At 36.7% G+C, this 20851-nt stretch overlaps 2 protein-coding genes across 4 annotated transcripts in view; one reads left to right on the top strand and one right to left on the bottom strand.

Moving 5' to 3' along the window:
• Positions 1-412: 412 nt before the first annotated feature.
• Positions 413-16889, top strand: LOC113065439 (adenosine deaminase-like). Its single transcript, XM_026236670.1, has 11 exons — positions 413-601; positions 4121-4182; positions 4777-4899; positions 10587-10730; positions 10884-10999; positions 11649-11773; positions 12428-12499; positions 12862-12963; positions 14724-14791; positions 15678-15807; positions 15912-16889. Exons 1-11 carry the CDS (start codon positions 560-562, stop codon positions 16107-16109), a joined length of 1182 nt encoding a protein of 393 aa, XP_026092455.1. The 5' UTR covers positions 413-559; the 3' UTR covers positions 16110-16889.
• The window catches only part of LOC113065440 (cAMP-dependent protein kinase inhibitor gamma-like), a 23456-nt gene continuing 18850 nt past the window's right edge, over positions 16246-20851 (bottom strand). For all 3 annotated transcript variants that reach the window (XM_026236671.1, XM_026236672.1, XM_026236673.1), the window contains exons 2-3: positions 19811-19989; positions 16246-17836 (exon numbers count right to left, since the gene is read on the bottom strand). In XM_026236671.1, the coding sequence (XP_026092456.1) occupies positions 17754-17836; positions 19811-19961 (234 nt within the window). In that variant the 5' untranslated portion in view covers positions 19962-19989 and the 3' untranslated portion in view covers positions 16246-17753. The remainder of the gene's footprint in view (positions 17837-19810; positions 19990-20851) is intronic.

The following is a 20851-nucleotide window of genomic DNA, read 5'->3' as shown; positions in this document are numbered from 1 at the left end:
TTTTAAAACCTTTTAAAAAAGTAACTCCCGGTAGTTGTTATTTAAGGAAACAGAAACCGCAAGTCGTGAAACTAACCAGACTCTTGTTAAATCACAAACTGACATAAACGAACCGTAGGCCGAAAATCATGTAGTTAACAGAAAGTAAACCTTTTTAAAAGTAAACTTTTGCCTAAATCTATGTACAAAGCGCGACGCGACGCAAAAGTCTCGCGTCTCGTCTTGTAGCCTAGTGTAGATGTGATACTACTGTTTCTAAAAAGCTTCTAATAGGATTCCGGTTTAATCTCTTCGCATGGAGTAGATCAGCTTGTCAGTTCAGTTTGTTAGGTTAATGTTGTCACTGTTTTCAGTTTATTGGACGCTGATGTTGAGGCGGAGTTCGTCGGTGATACAGTATCTGTTCATAATAAGGCGTGTTCTTTGTCCAAGCCTGGGCTGGAGTGTATAATAGTAACGCGCATATCAGGAAGCTGAACTTCACTGCTTGAGCTGACAGGTTCCGGAGAGCGCGTGTTCAACTTGTATCACGACAGAGATACACTTTCAAGTCAGGAAAATGGCAGAAAAGAGTGGAAAACCAGAATTTGATCAACCTAAGGTTAGTAGTGTTGTTGTTGTTGTTCTTCTTCTTCTTAACATACAGGGAAACATTACGGTGAAATGCTTTTTTTAATAAACTGATAATACAGTATACTCAGTCAGCACATATTAAATTACATGATTAATGTAGATATATAGGCTTAAGACCCAAGACCTTAATTCTGATGTTTAATAAGGAGGAAGAGACTTAAAAAAATTAGGTAGAAGAATCACAATCATTATCATAATATAGCTGAAATATAAAAAAAATAAGATATAAGATATTTATTATAAAGATATTTTGTAACTGATGCATCAGTATTCTAACAGTGATTCAAATGGTACATGTTGATTTATGTTACTTGTTAACTTATGGCACATAATGCGCTGACCCCATACAGTGATGAAGGAGAGAACACTCTGGGATAATATTAATACTTTCTTGGTCTTGCAGGGAGATAACAGGGCATTGCAATCTGCCCTTTGGAGTTATTATACTGACTTCAGCGAGCAGAAGTCAGCCAGAAGAACTGATACTAGAAAAATGATTGATAAGCAAATAATTTGTGGAAGTGTCTATAACCAATTAAGAGTCGACACTGTCTGTCCTTACTCCTCTTGTTTTACACTTACCATGTGCAGGTGGAGGACTGACACCAGCATCACTGAAACTAGCATTCAGCTTATTCTTACTTATGCAATGCCCTTCTCAAATTTCTTTCAAAATTGAATAATAATTACAGTGTGAATCTACACCATTGTTAGCAGCAGCATAGTGTGAGAGGCTTCCCTGATGGTGCATCATTCTCTTTTGGTTCCTCATTGTAAACACACATTCAAAAGGGCTTACTCTGCTGTTTAATTTGTGTTTAAGAAGGCAAATTAGTGGTGTATTTGTAATAGACCTAATAAAGAGCTACAATCATTGTAGGCAGTAAACAATTTACCATTCCTTGACTAAATCATACCCTTCATAAAATTTGCTATATCAGAAATTCAATAGATTAAGTGATACTTAACAGACAGTAACTTCCATATTTTATCAGCTGCCCAGGACTTTGTTTCACATCTCACGATAACATGATATTCACAGTGAAACCATACAGAAAGGTCACATATCTTGTTGTTTGATCGCCGACTGACAATCCATTAAAACCAGTTTTAGGATATACCTTCAGATGTAATGCTAGAACAACAGTGGATCACATTCATTACACAAAACACACCTCAACAGCAAGGCAATATTTTCATAACAAACTTTATAGCTTTTTTGATTCCATAATGTAAGCAGATACAATCAAGTCAACATAATTAATATTTAATTGACATTTATATTCAACCCGCATGCTCTTACCCAATGACATTAATATTAAACCAACTACAGTAGTTGTTCGTAATTCACATACTGTACGAACCTATTCAGGTATGAAGAGGATGGCAGCATAGGCTAGTACAGACAAGACAGTTTTGCCACTTGATATATATATATATGCGCACAATGACATTCAGTGAGTTGTTTAATTTAGTAATTGAATAGACTGCAAGAAGACCCATGCAGAGAGTGCTTGAGGACAGTAGTGTCGTCGGGCCTCATGCTTTGCTAACCTGATCCGAGTAACTGAGCCAAAGACCAATGAATTGAAAGCACTAGAGGTGACATCATCTTTGTTTACTTCTGCCAAAGACAGTGTCTTGCCACTTGAAAATGGATTCTTCATTAATGTTGATATAAAATTGTAAATAAAATTTTAAACATTACTAGACCCCAAAGCATTACTTTAATCTTTTAATGAGATGAGAGAGTGCTTCACATTTGTTTTACTGCAGAAGAATGTAAAGAATAGTTTTATTTGTCCTGTATCAATGCCGGTTTGCTTTGAGTGCTTTGTGATTATGTAGATTTACCAGGCGCCTCAAGTAAAGCCTTTACAAAGCATGCACATTTCCGTCATTGAACTGTGCTGAAGGGACTGATATCATTTGATATAAAGACCGCGTGCACACCACATTTTCCTCTGGGGGTGGGGGAAGGGACTTAATACTCTGCAGTGTCCTTTCTCGTGTCTGGCTCGTCCCTGGCGATCACACTGCATAATCAGTGTTGACTTCTTTCAGTATCTGGTTTCTATCTTACTCATGAGGGTCAGTTCTGTTTGAAAGTGTCTTTATCTTCTGTGTTAACTGTATGTGAGCGCTGAGAGGAAATACGATCCACTGAACAGCCATTAACTTAGGTTTTATCAAAGATGTACAGCTGTTAGTACACGTGCACAGTGATCCTGTAACGCCTTTTTTCTCCTAAGAATTTCCTGTGAACTCACCAAAATTGGTCTCCGGTTTCATCTCCATTACAGTTGATGAAGCACTCTTCGGTTAACAAACATTTTCAGCAAGATTGAAGTGAAGAGCTAAAGATGATGACATAGTTTTCATATTTGTATGCTCACACTTCGTTATCTTGTGATATTGTATGGTGGAAACAAGTCATTTTAGCACTTACAATTTTGTGAAGTCAATGGGCTTTTTAAATAGATTTTTGGTTTGGTTAAGTTTATTGATTAACAAACTCAATATATTTTTACATTTTATTCTACAACTTAAACTACATCAGCGATACCTACTTGTGATTTAAAAAAAAATATATTTTTATTTTACTTGTCTTGAAAAATGCAATTCCTAACAAGTGGCTAAACAGGACTAATAAGGTTGATGGAGACATCAAATATCTTCACGCCAAACAAGAAATCTTATCTACTCACTAGTACACAGTGTTTATAATCATGCTCTTGCTATCTATTCTAAGTCAAAGTTTCATGTCAGAAATATGCAAGGGCATAAAAAGAAGTTCATATAAACAAACCAAAATAAATCACAACTTTGTCACCATATAAAGGCAATAAAATATTTATGAATCAAGATAACTTGGCAGCGTTTCTGTGCATTCTTCTAACTTTATTGGTAGAAGAGTACATTACTCACGGTGGTATGATGGCTAGCAAATGTACAACTCTTGTACCTGAATAAAACAATGTGGAAAAGAAGGCACAAGTCAAATTCTTTTGTCACTGATTAAACATACTATTAGAGCAGTTGACGCCACATGGAGGGTTTTTAGATTCTCCAACAGACAAGGTTTCTCTTTGTGGTTTGTCTCTGTCCTCCCAGCTGCTGGTGAAGTTGGGTCACAGTTTAATCTGGTCATCTGTCAGGACATCTCTCAGTACATCTCAGTAGACTGGGGCCATTAAATTCACTTCTCTCACAGCCCTCCCTGGCATTCCTAGCCTGTCCACTGAACTTGTTTCACCCAGTCGTGCATTCTGCATTCTAGATGCGCTCCACAATGAGCATTTACATGGGAAGGAGACTCTATCTGAATACAACAGGCTGAAAGCTAAGCTCAGAGTTTTGATGGATGTGGTTCTGCTCTGTGCCATCAACAAGTATCTCTTTCAGCATTTGTCACGTGGCTAAATGGTCTGCAAATGTGTGCGTTGACATACAGATTCACTTTATTGCTGCTCTTTTATCTTTGCAGATTGAGCTACACGTGCATCTTGATGGTGCTATTCGAATAAAGACGATAATAGAAGTAGCAAAGTAAGTGACATATATTCCAGTTACATACCATGAGAAATATATACTTTCTATATTTTCTGTGGAAAAGATTATTATTTTAATAATTATATACTTAGTAATTATTTATATTAACATTTATAATATTGAGTAAAGGTATTGTTTGTATTTTTAATTTAATTTTTATAGCAATTGTGTGGTATATTTCAAACGTTCTGAGGCCAAAGGAACAATCCAAAATCTAAATCGATTTTAAATCCTAAACTCTTCTTCACTGCAGCTCTAAAATCAAATATAATATACCGTAACTATTATAAATTATATCACTATAACTACTTAAAATGATTTGATAGATTTATACAATTATTTATTTTTTTAATCTTGATAGCCAATGCTCAGTAATAATGTTGTGATCTGCTTTAGGCTGTTTTTGGCTGAGAATTAAATATGTTGGAATGCTTAGGCTATTCCAAGTTATCAGATATGCATCAAATATTTTTTTATAATAAATCAACAGCACTATATGTTCTTAGGTAAATAGATAAGATCTAATTCTGTCATTTTTCCATAATAACTTTCAAAGCTCTAACCACTGACCTCTGTGTAACTGTGTCTCAGGAGGCGGGGAATCACTCTACGTGCAAGCAGCGAGGATGAAATGAGAGAGCTGTGCATAATGCATAAGCCGGGCACACTCACAGAATTCCTTGGCAAGTTCGATCACTACATGCATGCCATTGCGTAAGTAGTTGTGCTGAGAAAAGATCTGCTGGCTCTAAATAAATTGTGTTGCTGATTTGCTTGAAGATTGCATGGAAGCTTTGTCATTGAAACTGCATGAAGAAAACAAAATATGTTTTTCTAATGGTTTTATGACATATTACAATTTTTTGGTTTTATTACAATTTTCCATGAAGATTTTACACCAACAATAGTTACATTTTAGTTCCTCAGGACTGTTCTTCCCTAACAGACAAAGAAGGCTTCTGAACAGCAAAGAAATTGTGCACGATCATCACAAAGCTGCTGATTTTCAGATTGGGGAGGTTTTGCAACAGTGTTGCAAATTTGTACAATCTCATTTTTACCTTTTCATCAAATCTGCCATTGACCATTGGGTTCATCTTGTGTATTGTTTTTCTAAAAATCATATGTTTTTGTAGGAATGGTATGGTATGAATTCATACTAAGTTGTCACCTCCTAACACTGTAACCTTTTTCCAGGAGAGGAATTTTTAAAAGTTACACTACAAAAAAAAAAAAAAGTTTCAAAAGTTTCAATGGAACAGTACCCTTTCAAATATTTTATACTTTAAGGTGCTATTATGCACCTGTTAGGGTTAAATAAGATACTAAGTTTACCTTTTAAAAGATACTGCCCAGTGACAGCTTTTTTTAACTGTTTTAAACTTTTTCTGAAAGTTTATGATTTCCTTGTATATTAAACCCTTTAGATCTGGGGAAATTTGATTTCTAATGAATCAAATAATCAAATCAAATGAATTTCCTTTAGCCTCACTGTATCGCTAGTGGTGGATACACCGTCAAAGGCACAGCTGCCTTTCTCACGTCCTGCATCAGACATCTTTACATGCAGCTCATGTCACACTTTCACTACGTGTCACTATAGTAACGGACATATAAACCTCAGCAGAGGCTTTTTCTTTTGCCTTGCACTTAGTCCTCTGAACAAGAGTCAGAGAATGTGGCAGTTTCTGCATGTTTCCACTCAGATTCACGAACATGAGAGGTAGCTGCTTTGACATGTAGACATGAAAAGCAGTGCAACCGGTAGTTTTGTGGGCCGGCAGCTGACATGCTTCATTGAAAATGAACCTCTAGTCCTCAGAGGCTTTAAAAGGGCCTTGTTTACAGCATGCGCCTCCCCCAAAACAACATGGGAACTTGCTGGCTGTTTTTGGCACCCACTGGGCACCCATTGTCCAGTGCTGTAGACAGGCTCAATGCATGTCATGTGGTATAACCTGAAAACATGCTTTGTTACTGCAATCAAACAGCCTTTTTATTTAGCACTTTCAAGTATAATATGATTCAGAGATTGAATTAAAAAAATACAATAACTGTTCAAGTGAGCTGTTTAAAATAAGCATCATAAGTGTAACTGAGTTGTAAAAATGATTATAGCCTTCGGAATCTTGCTCCAGTTGTGGGCGTTCTTGGAAAAGCGTATGCTTATGCAATAAAGATGGATTTTATGAGTGTGTTAGTGAAAGTAACATCTAGTTCATTCAGTTAATTCAATCATTCACATAAGATATCTCTGAAGATGTGCTATCTATAAATGAAGAAGTCATAAATGCTATAATTTTTTGACATCATAAAACTGTAGCATTTATACTTCAGATGAAGTTGTAATTTGAGATATATAAATATATATATATAAATAATATATATATATAATTTATGTATGTGTAAAAACATACATAAAAACACTTCTGTTTGCAGATTTCTTGCATATTTTCCTACATAACACATTAAAATACTATCTTCTAATTAGTAACACATGAGTAAATTAATTTCTTTTTTAGGAATAGAAATGCTTTAATGTAATTTGTTTTTACACACACACATACAAATGTGTATATACATTAAATTAGTTGTCTGATAATTTCTTTTTTAAAAAGCAACTTATAGTGACAAAATTCTAAGGCAGCGATTCAGATGAAGCAACAACATGAGAAGTGTTGCAATACAACATTTCTTAGAAAATTACAAGCTATAATATATATATATATATATATATATATATATATATATATATATATATATATATATATATATATATATATATATATATATATATATATATATATATAGCCATGGCCAAAAGTTTTGGCAGTGCCATAAATTTTGTGTTCTGCAAAGTTTGCAGCTTAAGCCGTTGTGGTGTTCAATCACATCATTTCTGGATTATTGTGTAGAGTAATCAGATGCAATTGCTAAAAACTTCATTGGCCAATAAATTAACTTTTTATGTGAAAGTGTGAATGATGACTAGTCAGGTAACATCACTATCATACTATTTAGCAGAAACTATTTAGACTCTGTAGAAGAAACAGAGTCTGTATATTAGATGCATGCAGGTCTTAAAGGGACAGTAGGCTACATGCTGTCGACTGTAATTAAAGGGATAGTTTACCCTAAAATATTATTTCAGTCATTGTTTATTCACTCACATTGTCCCAAACCTATATCTTTCTTGTACTGAACACTGAAGAAGATATTTTGAAGAATCTGGTCAACACTGACTTTGATAGCGGGGGGGGATTACTATGGAAGTCACTGTGAACCAGAGATGGGGACTCGAGTTTGAGACTCGGACTCGAGTGCGACTTAAGTCGCACAAACAGTGACTTCAGACTCGACTTGAGACTCGTCCTCGAAAGACTTCAGACTCGACTCGGACTCGAGCTCCGGGACTCGTGAACAATGTTAATTTTTAGTAAACGTCAGATGAGCTCGCTGTTAGAGTTGTGACGTTTGCGAACGAACCGATTCTTTTGAACGGCTCATAAACATGAACGATGGGAGCCGAGTCACGGCTGGAGGGGAGCCGTTCTTTCTGTCGCTCTTTTTTCCTATGCGTGTTTCAGAGCGCGTGTTTCACACAGATGCACACAAATGAGCTCCTCCGCGAGACAGAACAGTTATAGGGGGAGGGGTGCACCCAGCGCAGGCCAACCCTTTATAGCGTGATGATATTAGTTATTAGTTGTGCACGCATCCTTCACATGAGTACTCCAGTGGAAAAAAACCTGCGTGCCTCTGTCATTGGGTAGGAGCGGAGCCATGACGTTTTGCACAGATATTCATTGCAGCCCACTTTGTTATTGTTCATTGACTTGAAGGGGCTGATGTCCTATCTGCAAAGTTTACAGTAGTAATAGTATGTAGACATTTCCATTTTATTTATTCTAATTTTATCTACTTTAAATATTTTTGGTTCTCTATCAAAATGTTCTTGTGTGATAATGTTCTTGTGTGGAAGTGTTTGTAGTAAAAGCTGTTTTGCACAGAAATTCATTGCAGCCGGCTTTGTTTTTGATGTTTATTTGTGAGTAGGTATTGTATGAATAACATAAGTCAGCGTAGCTTTGTTCATTCTTAAGCCAGACAAGAGGTGTGCAGCTATACAGCCAGGACAGACAGAAGGCCATTACTGAATCCATAAATGCAAAATACAGATATTAACTTAAAAGTAAAGCATTCTTGGTGTTTCTGTCATGTTGCAATAGCCTGTTTACACTGATTATATACCAAAATCAAAGTTGATATTGTATGCTAATAGATAGAGTTGTCATAATAACATATTACATGCTTTGAATTCCTTATATATAGCTATGCAGTGTTCTAAGCAGCTTGGATGGGTCGCTGTACGTGATGCAACATTTATTATAACCAGAGACTTAATATAATAAAGAGACTTGAGACTTGACTTGGACTCTAGCTCAGAGACTTGAGACTTGACTTGGACTCTAGCTCAGAGACTTGAGACTTGACTTGGACTCTAGCTCAGAGACTTGAGACTTGACTTGGACTCTAGCTCAGAGACTTGTGAGCATCTCTGCTGTGAACCAGCATCTGTCTGGTTTTCCACCTTCTTCAAAATAGCATTTACATTTAGCAGAAGAAGGAAACTCATTCAGGTTTAAAACAACTTTTGAGTGAGTACATGAAGATATGAAAAATAAAACACTAATCTATTTAAATTTTTGGCTGAATTATTCCTTTAATGTTAATAAAAAAAAAATCACTCAATACGCTTGACTGAAAACTTTAATACAGTTGCTTTAATAGGAATCATTGAATATAGTGTTTTATTTTTATATTTGTTCATTCAGTTTGTTGAATGCTCATACTAAATACACCGATTTTGTGTATTTGTAATGTGTATCTTTGTTCTCATTTTTTAATAACTGATAAAATAATGACATTTTTATCTTCACCAACTCTGGCCTAAATATCCATCATACTTTTTCATATTTTGACCGTAAAAGGCTTTGTCTTTATAATAGGGAAGTTTGACTGTATTGCTCAAACAGCTTGCAAAATAGAAAAGCCAACATGACAAAGATTTGTGATAAAATCATGATATTTAAAAACAAACAAAACAAAAAAAAAGTGACATTTTTGCAATCCACCCAATGTTCCCTCTAAGCTGCACGCAACCTCGTAGAAAAAAATTATGTGCCGTGCACACAAATAATTGAGTTGGGAAAGCCATTTGCGAAAGCGAATGAATTGCAATGCTTGGGTAAACCGCTATAGAGTTGATAACTGGTGAATGCGGTTTACAGGTTTAATAGAAAGAGAATGATGTGCACGGCAGTACATGATTGCAATTTCTAATATTGGTTTCCCTTTTTTAATATACTCTAAAATATAATTTATTCCTGTGAAGCAAAGCTGAATTTTCAACATTATTCCTCCAGTCTTCAGTGTCATATAAAATTTTATTAGATTTTCTTTTTAAGAAAAAATTACTGACCACAAAATTTTGAATAGTAGTGCATATTGTAACACAAAATGTATATTTTAAATAAACACTGTTCTTTTTAACATTTTAGTTATCAAAGAATCATGAAAAAATATCACGTCCCAAAAAATATCGCAGAACAGCAGAAATAGCAGAACAGTCTCCAGCACTGATAATAATTCAGCATATTAGAATGATTTCTGAAGATCATGTGACACTGAAGACTGGAGAAATGATGATAAAAGTTTAGCTTTGCTTCACAGGAATACATTCTATTTTAAAGTATATTAAAATAGAAAACTTTTATTTTAAATTGCAATAATATTTCACAATATTATTTTGTGAAATAATATTCTTTATTTTTATCAAATAGATATAGCCTTTATAAGCATAAGAAACTGCTTTAATAAACATTATTGATCCCAAACTTTTGAATGGCAGTGCATTATACTGTAATAAAAAAAATAAATAGAAAGCTCTTAGGCAACCTAAAATATACATCATTTTGTCAAAGGTCAAATTAAATACAAGCATATTAAAGTTACACATTTAATACAAATAGCACATTAAAGTTAAAAGTTGTACTGGTCTGGTACAGTATGAAGAATGTTTTTGCTCAGGTGGACGAAATGTCTGCTCTATAGAAAAAAGTTTTGCTTAGCAAGAAAAATTTAGGGAAAATTAGAGGGAACATTGCACCCGTCCCTGGCCAAGAGTGAACAAACCCATACAATCTATTAAGCAGCAAACTTATCAAAACACAAAATGTTGTGTCACTGCCAAAACTGTGGCCATGACTGTACTATATACAGTATTACACACACAAACATGTTTCTTGAAGGTAGCGAGGGATGATGACTCTGTAGGCCTTGAAGCTAGCGAAGGGCTGGGGTTATCATGGTATCTTATCGGTTTCATTTTCCATCTGCAGAGGGGACAGAGAGGCCATCAAGAGAATAGCTTATGAGTTTGTAGAGACAAAGGCCAAAGAGAGAGTGATCTATGTTGAAGCCAGATACAGCCCTCATCTGCTGGCCAACAAGGGAGTGGATCCTCTACCTTGGAACCAAGAACCGTATGTGTACCATATTTGCTCTAATCAAAAGCTGTTTAATGCCATGTATTGTTTATTGTTCTTATATGTTACATAATGCTGGTTTACATTTTCTCTTGCACAATAACCCTGTTCTTGTTTTTGTTCTTGCCTGTCCTCCCCTCTTCCTCCCAGAGGAGACATCACTCCTGATGATGTGGTGGACCTGGTGAACAAGGGGTTCAGAGAGGGAGAGAAGGCCTTCAAAATCAAAGTCAGGTCCATTCTGTGCTGCATGCGTCACATGCCAAGTAATGCACTCTCACCTCTTCCCCACCCAGCGTTCTGTGTGTTTGAGAGACGTTTTCTAACTGTCATCCTTCATTAATCACAGCACTGCCCGAAACCGCCTGCGGATTGGCTCAGATTTTTTTCCCCCTCTTAAATTCAGTCAAGATGGACTGTTTCGAAATGCTGTAGTGAATTAGAAAGCCTTGGTGATTCATGCGCACTGTGTTTTGTAAATAGACACACAATTCATGTAACACTTGAAACTGAAGAGATTTGTCTTCTACACTGCTGTTTAAAAATTTGGGGTTGTAAGATTTGTTGTTTTTGAAAGAAGTAGCTTTTTTACATTAAGGATGCATTTATTAAGTCAAAATATTAATCTATTTTGAAATATTACAATTAAAAATAACCATTTTACATTTTGAATGAATTTTAATTTGTAAATTATTTCTATGACAGCTGAATTCTTAAGAAATTTCTCTCTCTCTCTATACATATAGATGCATTTATTAAGATGCATTTATGTGCACACTATAAATCTATAATATTCTATGGAATTAATGCATCATCCAAACCATGTAATTATCAGCTTATATGCAGCATTTATGAGGAAATGATAACACAACCAAATCATGGACTGTTATAATCTGATGCTTATTACTGCTGTAGATTGGTCTATGGAAGTGGTCGAGCTGTGCAAGAAGTATCGTAAAGATGGAGTTGTGGCAATAGACCTAGCAGGAGATGAATCCATTGAGTGTAAGGAATTCTCAGGACACAGGAACGCATTTGAGGTAAGAAACCACACATCCTCCATAAGAGCTGCAAGAAACCTGATAAACGTCTCCGGCTGCATTTTTCTCAGCAGATCATCTAGTGAGAGATTAAACTCATCTTTATGAGGTCTGTTATGAAACTGCCTGCACAGGATTCTCAGAATTTGACAGAACATAAATGATAACCATATGTCTTATCCACATACCATTTTGTCAAGGTCTTCTTTTTCCTTGAGTTCCCTTTCTAGCTAAAACAAATCACTTTGCACACAATTTGAAGTGCTTTACATGAACAAGTCTAACATCACAATAAAACTTTGATTAGTTGATGCATTTATAACTTTTAAGAGATTTACATTTATATTGTTGGCTTGTAAACTCTTATATAAATCATCATTTAGATAACAAAGAGACATCTGTTTAGACCATTCACATGCTAAAAGCCACAGCTGAGATGTTCAGGAAACGAAACAAGTTCTCTATCATCCGTTGATCTAAGCTTCAGCTTACAAACACTGTTTGACAGTTATAAATTTTGTTTAATTAGGCAAGAATAACAGAGTGCATGTTACAGATGCTGTGTTTGGAGACTGCTTGGTGCTTTTATCCCATCTGCAGACAAACGGTTATTGCTGGTATTGTTCTGTGAATTCACGGTTTTGTTTTTGATAGGAAGCTGTCAGAAGTGAGGTGCACAGAACTGTGCATGCAGGAGAAGTGGGCCGTGCCAGTGTGGTGAAGGAGGTATGAGTTTCCTCTTTTGCTCAGCATTTATTATAATCTATTCAGCAGGAATGCAGTAACCACTCAAAATGTGCTTCTCACAAAAACAGAACGATTCCCCATCTGCTATCTGCTATTGTACAGATGGAAAATTGTGTAAACAGTGCTGAGGCTGTTCTTAACTATCAGCTTTACAGTTATTCTGTGAGGAACTTCTGTCTGAGTAGTACATTTCCTTCCCAAGTACTAAATCAAAAAAGACAGATATTTCAGAAAAAAACACTACCACTCAGCTCCTTTTTCTAAATATCATTACACAAGAAAACATCTTCGGATCTGAAACTATGTGCCAACCCTTCCCATAATGTGTTTACACCCTGCAGGCAGTTGAAGTCCTGAAAGCAGAGCGCATTGGACATGGATACCACACGCTTGAAGACCAAGCGCTGTATAAACAACTGCTCCAACAAAAAATGCATTTTGAGGTAAGACTAGATGGCAGCTTCCTGACAGTTACAGAAATCACTTTGACATATACACCAACATACATTCATATCATTAGTCTGATAAAAATGCTGTTATTATGCATAAGTTTACAATGCATCATGTTTATCTTCATGTTGCACCAGACTGCTCTGGGTGTGTGCTCACAGTGTGTGTGTGTTCACTGCTCTGTGTGTGTGCATTTCGGATGGGTTAAATGCAGAGCACAAATTCTGAGAATGGGTCACCATACTTGGTTGAATGTCACTTCACTTCACTCACATCTATCGCTGTATGTTTGTTTAACATTTAAACTAGCTAGTGCGCTTAAGGTTGGCGACTTTTCACCTATAAAACAGAAACTTGCTGATTTACTAGATAAAACCAACACACCAGTTCATATGCATAGATTATTTTACCTGATATGAAGTGTGCACTGCAAACACGAGCATTATTTATGTTCATCTCCATCCAGTCTGTATGCCTTATTGCATTCAACCAAAGCTATACAAAGTTGTCCTGATATGTCACTAAAACAAGAGCACACACACACTTACAGATATTATCTTAAAAAAAAATAATAATAATTCACTGATAACCAGAGCTTATTACATACATTGTGAGTTCTTACTTTACTGATATCTTTCTTATGTAACGGCTCGTTAGTTCATTAAGAGTGTGCTCCATGACCTGAGTGCAGGTGAGTGCAGTACCGCTGCTCCCTATACACAGAGTACGCAGTCTGCGTAGGGTACCAACTCCCGGGGGAGGGGGACCGCTCGCACCTCATGTTTGCTGCTTAATGTTCATAATTGATGGATGGACATCTATGTCCTGTTAAAAAACGTCAGCAATCCGGCACAGAGAAAAGAAAACAAAAGAAAGAAACAAACAAAAATAGGCATAAAGTTAGCTTGACATTGGACATTTGATATTCGCAAATTTAGGGTCTCTAAAGTTACATGCGATACACATTTCTAACGTCTAAAGCATTTGAAGAGAATGACTTACAGTCATAAAAACAACTGTAATTGTTCATCTAGGTGTCAACTATAATGCACACCTTTTACATTTTTGATATTTATTAAAATAAACTGTAGATCATATGTAAATGATGCTACTTTTCCACAATTTATTGGGCTCAATCGCAAATTTGCCAAAGGCCTGGCGATTGCTGCTGTTACACTTACAGGACGATCAAATCCTTGTTTAGGCTATTATACACAAATGTAATTCAAATATCATCTTTTTGTTATAGATGACATACTTTATAATTTCTTCAACAAAAAAAACGTGGCTATCACAACCCTTACAAAAAATAAAACATGGTTTTATCATAGTAAAACTACTTAATTTTCTTTTGGATGATTCTGAATGCTTGAGACTACAAAAATAAATTAGAGTCATAATGAAGTTATAGCCATAGGTAAATATCGAGAGCTACAATTGAGAAAGGGGGCACAACAATACAATCCTGCTTAGGACACCCATTTGGCCAGCAGTGGCCCTGTGTGTGTGTCGGAATGAGAATTAATTTTTTTTTAAGCCAGAAACGAGACTGAGAAACTGGGTTTTATAAAATGTAATATTACACTGCCCTCTAGGGGACATTATTTAAATATCTCTTTATAAATGGAGTCACCGGACACTCTCAGTGTAATAATATTTAGATTTTTGTTACCAGAATATTTCTCAGGTGTTTAAAGATGGTTATTAATCTACATTTGTCCCTATGATCCTGATGTTGTGTGTGTTTCTCTAGATATGTCCCGTCTCTAGCAGACTGACAAAAGCCTGTAAGGAAGACTTCACCAAACATCCTCTCATCACGTGAGAATAAGTTTATTTGCTCTAATGTTTACTTTTTTTAATGCACGTTCCTGGTCATATTGTGAACTATTTGTTGGTACATGTTATCCCACCTTTTCAGTAACAATAGTTAGGCTATTAGATAATGTTAACAAATCTCCAAATAGTTATTTTAGCACTGCTTTAGCAAACTCTCATTCTGACTCAATTTCTGTTGCATTTCACCATCTAATGCATCAGGTATGGTTTTGTACCTAGCATGTTTCACTCAGAAATATGGTGCATTACAGAATTAAACTGGACGATTCATGCTAGGCTTTTCACACTGCACTTAACCCCGGGTTATCATTGGTCTAAACCTCAGTTTTATCTGCTTAAGAAACGTTTCACATTTGTTCATTAGGTTAGCACCACTTTGCACATGTTGTTATGAAAGCCTACTGCAGAGCATGGGTAGTGCCTCGTTTGAGGTGCCAGACTTAGCATCATATTTGTGCGCTTTGGACGGTCAACTAAACGCCATGGTAGTTTAAGGGGAAAAAGTCAAATGTTGACAGAAAACACATGAATTCGAGTGAATTGGATTCTTACCTTGATATTCTGAAAAGTCCATTCATGAAAAAACAAAACAATATATATGAGAACACGCATGCAGCATTTGTCCAATCAGTGACACTGGCAAAACAATGCTATTATGTAAAAAGAACAGGTTTTGGCAATGTACAGTTTGAAACGTGAGTTTATGTATACCCAGGATTAATGGTTAACTTTGGTAGCAGTGTTGTTTCTGGCCATTTTGGCAGTATAGGTGGCCAAAGTCATATAACCTAGGATTCAATTTACCCGGGGTTTAAAATGAGCCAGAGTTAACTAGTTCAAGTTTGAAATGTATTGTTCTGTATTTCAGATTCAAGAAGGATGAAGCGAACTACTCCTTAAACACAGATGACCCCACCATCTTTGACTCCACCTTGAACTCGGACTATCAGGTGGTGAAGCAATATATGGACTTCACTGAAGAGGAATTCAAGAGACTGGTAAGACACAATTTGCCAAAACAGGCTCTCGAATGGACTCTGATATAACCAAATCATTGCAAAGAAGTGACTGAGTATTTTCCTGTCCGCTTCTGTTTTTGCAGAATATAAATGCAGCTAAGTCCTGCTTTCTTCCCGCAAAGGAGAAAGAGGAGCTTCTTGAACAACTCAAACAGGCTTATGGCATGCAGGAAAGCACAGGCTTTTGTAGCCAGCACAACAAGAGTGCAGCGGGCACATCCTTTCAGGACATTTGCCTTTCCATTGTGGATCCTGATTCCTTGAAACCGGAGAACTCGTAAACGCGTTCCTCAGCAAAATATTATTTACACAAAAATAATAAAGCTCATACGTCAACATCTTCAAAAAAAAAAGATTCAGCTTTAGAAGTTAACATGCCATTTATGTTACAAATGTAATTTATTGTCATTTCATTAACCGCCGTTACAGCATACTGGTTTTGACCAAACGATGTTGCCTTTCATCTACATCATTTTTATTACAAATATTGTAATAATCATGTAACATTAAATATTGGTCTTATTTCATATTTACTCAAGCCACTATACGTTATGCTATTCTCAGTATATGCACAGAATATGACCATAATGTCAAGTCTTCGTATGAAGGATGTTAAGCTGTGTAACGTGAATGGTGCTATGAGAAAGAAATTAAATAGTACCTCAGCTGTATTCTACAATTTTACAATGGAAATAATGTATAAATCCAAAACATTAAACCAGAATATGATCTTATGTATGGTTTTTATCTAATGTATATTTTATATGCAATATACAAACCTATTGATATTAAAGTTATTAGATGTTTTATGATGAAATGTTGTGCAAAACCCCTTTTAATTTTCTTTCCTTTGTTCTAACACCAGAGGGCACTTACCAAAAGACTATTCAAGTAACTCAGGTTTGGAGTTTATCAGCCTAGTGAAAAATAATTGTCAGATTTTACGTTTTGTGTATAATGTGAACTGCATAGGAAAACATACGGACTATAAATGTGGGAAGGAAGGGTCTGAGAGATTTGTCACTGTATAAACGATCAATACAAATAAATTTGCATCTGAATGCTTGTGTGGTTCCTTATGGTTGGCTATTTATCCCTTACTTGTATCATAATTTTCCTAAATTTGAGAAATGGAAAGACAATGCAAATAGACTTTTCATTTAAATACATCAACACCCAACTTAAAAATAAATACACAAATAAGACACTGAAAGCAATCATGTCATTCCGGTTTATTTCGAGGTACTTCTATTTATAGGTCACGATATAAATGCAGTGTTTCAACGAGTGTTTCTGAGAATCTGACAAAACACAGAAAACAGTAACTCAGATACTACACAAACATTGTTAATTATGTTACATTTGTGTAATATTATATAATGAAGTTTCTGACCTCAGGTAATATCTGGGAATTATGTTGTATAATCAGACATCCTTCAACTGTAGTGGTCATTGTTTAAAAAAAAAAGAATAATAATAATTGTTTAACTGAGCCATCCTTGTCATAAGCTTTAACAAAAAGGCTATATTTGGTAATTTATAGTTTACAGTAGCTCTGAGTATTTGTTTAACCAGTAACTCAACAGGATTAAACTGCTTAGTTTAAGTTTAGGTTGGAAAAATATCAAAACGCCTGTGCTTCTGTTCGACCTCTGTTACAAAAAACTATCTTTTCCCTCACTCAGTGCTGTGAATGAATACAGTCCTCGACAGATTCGTCCCATTTAGTGGTGTTTGCAAAGGCAGTGTCTTCTCCATCTGTCTTTTAGGCACTCGACAGCATGCAATGGGTGGACGTCCACCTTAATGGCAGTCTATGAAAGAGGCTCTTCACTGCTGCCTGGTGAGCAAAGATGAGGAGAATTTTAATGAGAAAAGGAGAGAACTCCCCAGCTTTCCTCTCTCCTCCAGGTCATTCTTGATCTTTATGACGGTCCCTCTGTCCCCTGTGTATCCTGGCTCCCAGATGCCTCTGCTTCAGGGGCTGGAGATCCGGAAGCATCTCCCTCTAGAAGACACAGATATGACAAACCTTTTTGCCACATTAAATGCGCACATGCCCCGGTATATTCTCCAGCTAAACATTCTTAACCGAGTCCTCATGGTCATGGGAAAGTCTCAGGTTATTTCAGAGCTAAAACAGTGCCAAGAATGTGAACTAAGGAAACTGGGTCAAATAGAGACAGATGCTGCTCTTATTTCAGCAGGAAAGAGTTGAAAAGTTCCCATACGAATAGGAAACGGTCAAGGAAGCAGTTATTGGTGAGAGTGCAGATAATAAATCTTTGCCAGCACTGACAGACTCCATTCAACCGCATCAAACCTCTTTGTGTTCAAAGTGGACACTGTGACCTTACAGAGCAGTGTCCTGGATAAAGTAAGGGTCAGTGAAAGTCTTTGGTTCACATCCTACACTTGTAATGTATTCATGTATCACCGTCTTACTGTATGCACAAAGCAAGTCATTACAGTGGCCAAACTGATGCAGTGTTGCATAATAAATATGACCTGATAGACCACTGATGATCTGCAGAATTAATCATGTGAATTACTGCTGTCAGAATACAAATAAAGTACTAAAGGAAATACCAGTGCATGCATGTTTGCAGTTTTAGATAAGGTTATATTTCATTGCATTTTTATAACATAGGGTTAGGGTTAGGATTTATAACATTAGTGCAAAACCCCAAATTAATAGTCTACCAAAGTCTAAAATTATTCACAAAATGTTTTGGGGGGGGGGGGGGGTGAAATGCTATTTCATGCATACTGAGTTTTTTACACTGTTAAAGAGTTGGATTCCCATGCTAAACATGGACAAAGTTTCAAAAATTAAGTTGTACGTTTGAAGGAGTATTTTTGTTCCCAAAATACTCCTTCCGGTTGGTCACAAGTTTCGGAAAGTTTTTTTCGAGTATGGCTCTGTGTGACGTTAGATGGAGCGGAATTTCCTTATATGGGTCCTAATGGCACTTCTCCCAGAAGGGCGCGCACTCCCGTATAGCAGAGCACTAAGAGCACAGACATTGACTGATCAGAGCGAATGCGTCGCAAAATGTCACAAAAGAAGTGTGTTTTTGGTTGCCAGGGCAAGACAACCCTGCACAGATTACCAAAAGAGAAACAGCATTAAGGGACCAGTGGATGGAGTTTATTTTTACAGAGCATCAACGGAGCTGTGCAAGTGTTTTTGTTTGTTCCCTGCATTTCGAAGATGCTTGTTTTACAAACAACGGCCAGTTTGACGACGGATTTGCGTATCGTTTATTCCTTAAGGATGATGCAATCCCAACGAAAAAGGGTCACGATCATGTGTTGGAACCGCAGGCGGTGAGTAAAACTGCTTAAAATATCTCTGCCTCCTTGTTAGTGCGTCCGCCTCCCATGCCGGAGACCCGGGTTCGAGCCCCGCTCGGAGCGAGTCGTTGCTGCTGCTGCTCTCGTTCAGTTTCAGCCTCGGGATCTGATTCTGGATCATAAATAAACGGCTGAATCTGACTGTAAGCCATGGTTTGCTTTGGATGATGGTTTTTCCCTCACGGTAATGTCACAGCTTCCACATGCTCTCAACGCAAAAGCCTACTGGCGCTCGTGATTCTTTAGCTCCGCCCACACGTCACGCCTCCAGCCGGTCGTGTTTTTCCGGGAAAAATCGGTACAATCTTTCTCTTATGAATATAATAAAACTAAAAACTTTTTGGAGTTATGAAGGATGCAGTACTACTCTATAGGTACTCAAGATTAACAGGAGATTGAGTGAAAACGAGCATTTCTCCCCCCCTTTAAGGAGTTGTTGAAGGTGGAGGAAAACAGAGGAGGAGGGACAAGGAGGAGGAGGAGGAGAAGATGGGGGGAAAAAATTAAGGGGAAGGAGGAGAATGAGATGACCGAGGAGGAAGAGAAGCAGAAGAAGAGCATGTTGGAGAAATATCAATAGAAGTGCTGGCTTGCAAGCAGAAGTGGAAAGCGGTGTGTGATGTACCTGCAGCTTTCAGGTCCATCTGAGCCAGGTCTTTGGTTAGTTCACTGGTGGCCTTCACTACTGCCTCTCCTTGAATGTCTGGCACTGCGTTCCTGCGACCTGTACGATCACAGTTTATGAACTCTGTATATGACGTCTCAACGTCCATCATCTGCTCACAAACTGCCCTCTCATTCCACCTGAAACAAACAAAAGAAGAGAGCATTTACTCTGTTAAGAAAGAAACCAAGCCAACAGTTTGACTAAAATCTCTTTAGAAAAACACCATATAATGAGCTCCAAAAAAAAAAATCCTTACACACAGAAAACACACTGTGAATCTCTGTTCAAGTAATGCCCATGACAGAACACACCGTCTGATGAATTGGAGTAATCATTACTTCAGGGGCTCTATTTCAACGCTAAAGTTAATAGATTCAGCTGCTGAACTCATTTCATGGCCTAATTATATAAGAGGGCCTCACGCATTCATCCAACTCTGGATGCATTCGCCGTTCTTTTCATGCTTGTTTACACTCAGGGTTTCTTATGAGTATCAGTGCAAGCTTGCAAATGGAGTCGTTTTGGCATGGAAACAAGAGATAAAACCCAAAGCGATCGATTAGACACTTTTTGGAGCTCATCAAACTGCTTTCAGGAAGGAGAGTCATGGGTAGACATTATACTGAGAGAGGAATCCTCCCAGAGAATTGGTCCAAAACACATTAGCTGCTCAACTCAAGAAGTGTCTCCTTAATCAACAAGATAACCCCACGGACTTTAACCAATGCTGGTGATAACGTCTCAAGTAACACGCTCGTATTGCTTCTTACACCATAATACCCTGAATACTTTTCAAATAACTACTTAAAAATATTACTATAAAGATAACTCTTTACTATTTGAATATATTTTAAAATGTAATTTATTCCTGGGTCTTCAGTGCCACATGATCCTTTAGAAATGTTTTTGCTTTGGTGGTCAAGAAACATTTCTTATTATTACCAGTGTTGAAAACGGAGTTGTGCTGCATGGTGTTTTTGTAGAAAATGTGAACAGAAA

This window comes from Carassius auratus, chromosome 48 (assembly GCF_003368295.1).
Source record: "Carassius auratus strain Wakin chromosome 48, ASM336829v1, whole genome shotgun sequence".
NCBI classification, from domain to species: Eukaryota; Metazoa; Chordata; class Actinopteri; order Cypriniformes; family Cyprinidae; genus Carassius; species Carassius auratus.
Note: the sequence above shows the minus strand (reverse complement) of the source record. Positions and strands in the feature narration are given on the sequence as shown.